The 5,249-nt window shown below is 31.0% G+C and overlaps 1 protein-coding gene across 1 annotated transcript in view; it reads right to left on the minus strand.

The window, feature by feature from the left end:
• LOC117172683 (WD repeat-containing protein 92) overlaps nt 1–3,796 on the minus strand; it is a 268,458-nt gene extending 264,662 nt beyond the window's left edge. The window contains exon 1 of the mRNA XM_033360818.1: nt 3,322–3,796. Within this exon, the coding sequence (XP_033216709.1) occupies nt 3,322–3,624 (303 nt within the window). The 5' untranslated portion in view covers nt 3,625–3,796. The remainder of the gene's footprint in view (nt 1–3,321) is intronic.
• Between the last annotated feature and the right edge of the window lie 1,453 nt (nt 3,797–5,249).

A 5,249-nucleotide genomic window follows, 5' to 3' on the forward strand; every position in this document is an offset into this window, starting at 1 on the left:
GACATCTATAAAGGATACTCTCCGAAGCAGATACAAACGTCTCATCCGACAGATTTGGTCTTCCGATCTGGCGGCGAGGAACAAAGTATCTGCAACGAACATACTTGCCGTCCCGGTACTACTCTATTCATTTGGAGTCGTTCCATGGAAGAAGAACGAGCTCAGATCTCTTGATATCGGGACAAGAAAGGTTATGCACATGAATAAAAGCATGCATCTTAAGTCTTCCGTTCCGCGACTGTACATCTCACGCCGTCAAGGGGGTCGCGGAATATTGAGTCTTGAATGTCTTCACAACAGGATTATTCTGGGTACAGCACATAGAGTTGCAAATGGAAGAGACCCTCTTCTTGAAATGGTCAGGAATCACCAGGAAGTAGGCAAGGGAGCATTTCTGTACAAAGCAGCGGAGGAGGCTGCTGAAACACTCCGACTTGACTTCAGTATTAGGGGTGAGCAAAGTGTGTGTGTGTGTGTGTGTGTGTGTGTGTGTGTGTGTGTGTGTGTGTGTGTGTGTGTGTGTGTGTGTGTGTGTGTGTGTGTGTGTGTGTGTGTGTGTGTGTGTGTGTGTGTGTGTGTGTGTGTGTGTGTGTGTGTGTGTGTGTCGAAGAAAGGGGGCTTACCCTGAAAAGTGAGATTTTGCAGAACGACCGGTTGAAGTCGACTCGGTAGACAGAACTTTCAGGAGAGAGGGAAGACTCACGAAATCTTCCGTCTCCACTTAATCACTACATTCTCACGGAAGGAGATAGGACGTTGTCGAGGCTCACGGACGGGGTATAGATGAGACGCGTGGATGGCATAGTGAGTGGTCCGAGATGTTTCACGGAATCTTGAGCTCTCGAGCCGAAGCCCTATTACTCAGGTACACAACAACTCAATTATTAGCAATAATAACGCTCGGATATTTTTTCCGATGATTTAATTAAAAAGAGCAGCTCAAAAACTATCGAAATGTGTAAAAACGATTTTTTTAGAGTAAGCCCCCTTTCTTTGGCGCACGTCACACACACACACACACATTCATTAGAAGAATAAAAATAAAATAAAAAATAAGTATATTCTTTTAACATCCGTACAGTATATACGAATAGTATATAACAATGAATTTCATTTATGAAAAAATGCCCGGATGAAAGGAAACGAATGAATGGAAAGAATTATGGTGGGACTATTATTTCGTTGAAAATTTATCAATTTCAAACAAATAATTCTTTTTGGTTGAAAATTCGTCTTAGGCGGTAGATTATTAACCTTCTTGATGGCTAATTCTTCTTCTTTATTTAAAATTCATTTCGTCGTTTAATAATTGAAATATGAGGTTGACAATTCCTTTAAAAAATTCAACATTTTTGTTGAAACTTCATGTACTTCGTGAATCATCTGATTTCTGTTTGGTTGAAAATTAATGTCCTTAATGAAAATTGAATAACTTGAAATCAATATTTATATTTTCGACATAAAATTATATTTTTTTCGATGGACATTTATTGCAGGTTAGGTTTATAGTAGATGAAGAATTTCTTTAGAAATTCAAATATTTGGTTGGCCAAACTGAAAATGTAACTATTCCAATTTTCATTGAAAATAATTTTTTTCTAGTAATTTTTTAATTTAATTTAATTTTAAATTTAATTGAAAATATTGTCACGTAGTTTTTCATGGCTAAATATTTCGATAATAACTTCTTCTTGGTTAAAAATTTATTTTACTCCTATATTCACTATTCTAAGGTTTTGAGAAGTATTCATTTATTTAAAATTGTTAAGATAAAGAGGTGATTTGCAGAATGATGTGGATGAAGTATAATAAGAATCAATTCACATTAATATTTTGGTACATTTATTACTCGTCTGACATACAATGTATGAAATAAAATAAACATGCATTAGACATACATAATAAAATGAAATAAAATTCATACGAACGTTGAAGTAATTTTATTAGTTCTGTTACAATTTGTAGAAAGCATACGGATATATTGAACCTGTGGCCTAATATAAAAATGTATATATACAATTTCTGAGCATTGTATTTCAAGTCCATCATTATAACAGATTGGATTAAAATGCAATTTACTGATTCAAAAGTGAATACCTTTATTAAAAACTTTTCCTTTTTGTTTAAAACTTGCAGGCTTGTATAGAAAGGTGACTAATGGTTTACAATTTTTATTTCCCTGCTGAAATTTCAATTGAAATTAATGAATACTTCTCAAAACCTTACAATAGTGAATATAGGAGTAAAATAAATTTTTAATCAAGAAGAAGTTATTATCGAAATATTTAGTAGTAAGAAATTAAGTGAAAAAATTTTTAATTAAATTTAAAATTAAATCAAATTAAAAAATTAATAGAAAAAAATGATTATTTTCAATAAAAATTGGAATAGTTACACTTTCAGTTCTAAAAATGAATTTTCGGTTAAGAAAATGAATTTTTATAAAAAAACTTATTTTCCGCCAAAGAGATTAAGTTTTTGCACCAAGAAACAAAGATTTTTCACAAAATACATGAAACGCCAACCAAATATTTGAATTTCTAAAGAAATTCTCTATCTACTATAAACCTAACCTACAATAAATGTCCATACAAAAAAAATAATTTTAGGTACAACAGGTAAATATTGATTTCAAGTTATTCAATTTTCATTAAGGACATAAATTTTCAACCAAACAGAAACCAGATGTTTCACGAAGTACATGAAATTTCAACCGAAAAGAATTATTTGTTTGAAATTGTTACATTTTAAACGAAATAATAGTCCCACCATAATTCTTTCCATTCATTCGATTTCTTTCATCCGGGTATTTTTTCATAAATTTAATTAATTCGTATATACTATACGTATATACTGTACGGGTGTTAAAAGAATATATTTATTTTTTATTTTATTTTTATTCTTCTAATGAATGTTTTAATAAAATATGCTCCTTCTTTTGTTGCTGTTAAACTACACATTTCGAATTTCGCGCTCATTTGACTTACTTCTCTGGATGACCATGGAGGACGCTAAATGTCAGAACCCTCTTTCAATTTGCTTCAAACTCCCTTTGGCTGATACACGGCTATCTCGTATCCACTGTATGTATATATATATATATGGATATGTATGCATGCATTTCGCCGGGAGCGGGTACAATTTGTCGGATTAGCACCCGCTCCCGCCGAAATCCTGCGGTTGCCTTGTGACAAATTTTCTAATATATCAGTAAGGATAACCGAATACGCTATATCAAAATCAGAAAAGTAAGGGCGATGCATTGGGCTGCTGTGGATGGACTCACTGGTTTATAAGTTTTATAACTGTTTTAGTTCTTACCCTGAAATCTGCAGTTGACAAATGCCGATCTCGAAGACTGCTAACTTTAAATGTTCCACATTTAATAGCGTTTGGGCCTTCTATGTTTTTGATGAGATTTAATTCACCATTAGAAATTTCGAAAACTTGTATGATACCGGTACCACGAGGTTTTGATCCCATAACAACAAATTTAGTACTACAAGGAATCCACTTTGCATCAAACAAGGAATAGTCTACAGATTTCTCGATGTGACAAATTATCTGGGATTTTTCTAGCTGTTCCATTTTTCTCCTAATATTACGGTGTAATGTAACATTCATTAAAATACCACACTATATATGTAACGGCATACAATGTGTGATGAATAAACTCGATAAACAAACTTTAGCGACTCTTGTCTTGTAATATGTTGTGACAGGTATTACAGCATGGAGAATAGACATAAAAGGCGTACATACTACCGTAGAAGGATGATATAGAGCAAAGATATTATAAACGTAGTTGCGGTACGGGGCGTCGGAGTGGGGAATTATATATATAGGACATCACATTTTCTGCCCTATCGAGGTGCTGCCCTCATCGTACTACGAAGTCGAATTCTTGTTTTCTCATTCTTCGTAAAATATGACGGTAAAGCAGTAGAAAATTTTTTTGAGGTTAGAAAAGTTTGACATGTATGTATCGCTGAATTTTTTCAGATCTGAAGCTTGATTCAGGTTTTCGGTACAGTCTTTTTTTAATTATAAAAAAAATGTTCTCGAAACATCATATTTTTAATTTTTTTAAAAGTATTATAGAAAGACATTTCAAGATAAACAAGTGCTGAAAGTATTTTTCTTTGACAATTTTTTTTTTAATTGAAATAATCAAATATTTATACCAAAGAAACAACTTTTTTATGTTTGAAGTATTTAAACATTTTTGTTTAAATGTAAAATAATAATGAAAACAAAATATACTTCTGGATAAGTTATTTTGGTTGAAAATGTATATAGTATTTTTTAAATCACAAAAGTTCTTCTGAAAAATCGAAATGTTAATTTAAAAAAACGTGTTTTTATATATTAATTCGTCAGCAAAATTTTTTGTATAATTTTAATTTTAAATTCGAACAATAATTTTTAACACTTTAAATATTAAACAAAAATTTATTTGATAACAATATTCTTTCATCGTAGTTTTAATAAATAATTAATATTGATTAAGAAACAATTTTATTTGGGGAGTCTTATTATTTGGGAATTTTCAAATTCGTTAATATTATAAACTGTTTAGGAATTTTATTAGTTTTGAAATTGTATTTTTTTGGGTCAGAGAATTTTACCGAGTCGGGAATTTTATTTTTCGGGATATTTCAGCCGTCCCCATAGAATTACAGAAAATTTGCTCTTGTTGATTTTTTCCTACAGTATTATTAAAAAGAAATGTGTATGGAAATTTTTTATATCACTAAGTTAAAGATAATCTCAATTAAAAGTTTAAAAATTCGCCATACATCCAATTTTTATTCTTTGGTCTTGGCAATTTGTTTCTAATCCATTTCAGTGACTGGTAAACAGGGGTGCTTTTCTCTTAGAAAATAAGTGATTAAAATTTGAAAAAATTGGGTAGGCTTTTTTGACATCTAGGTATGTAAAAAAGCTAAACTGCAGAAAATTTAAAAACTAATTTAAGAACTATTTATACTCTTTTAAGATACCAATACAATTTACATAACACTAATTCTAAAATTTGCAAATTTTTAGGCCTTCGGTTTAGGCACTTGAATTTTAACGTTAAAATTGCTTAATTTTCAGAATACAGTCTTATTGCTTGAATTTTCAGAATTTTTCGAAATTTTTCAAAATTGTTAAAAGGCGAAAAAGTTGGAATTTAAAATTTAAAAATGCGAAAATACACCATTTTCCATGTTCATTTGCAATCCAGCGAGTCACTTTCTTTCGCT

This window comes from Belonocnema kinseyi, chromosome 5 (assembly GCF_010883055.1).
Source record: "Belonocnema kinseyi isolate 2016_QV_RU_SX_M_011 chromosome 5, B_treatae_v1, whole genome shotgun sequence".
Classification (NCBI taxonomy): domain Eukaryota; kingdom Metazoa; phylum Arthropoda; class Insecta; order Hymenoptera; family Cynipidae; genus Belonocnema; species Belonocnema kinseyi.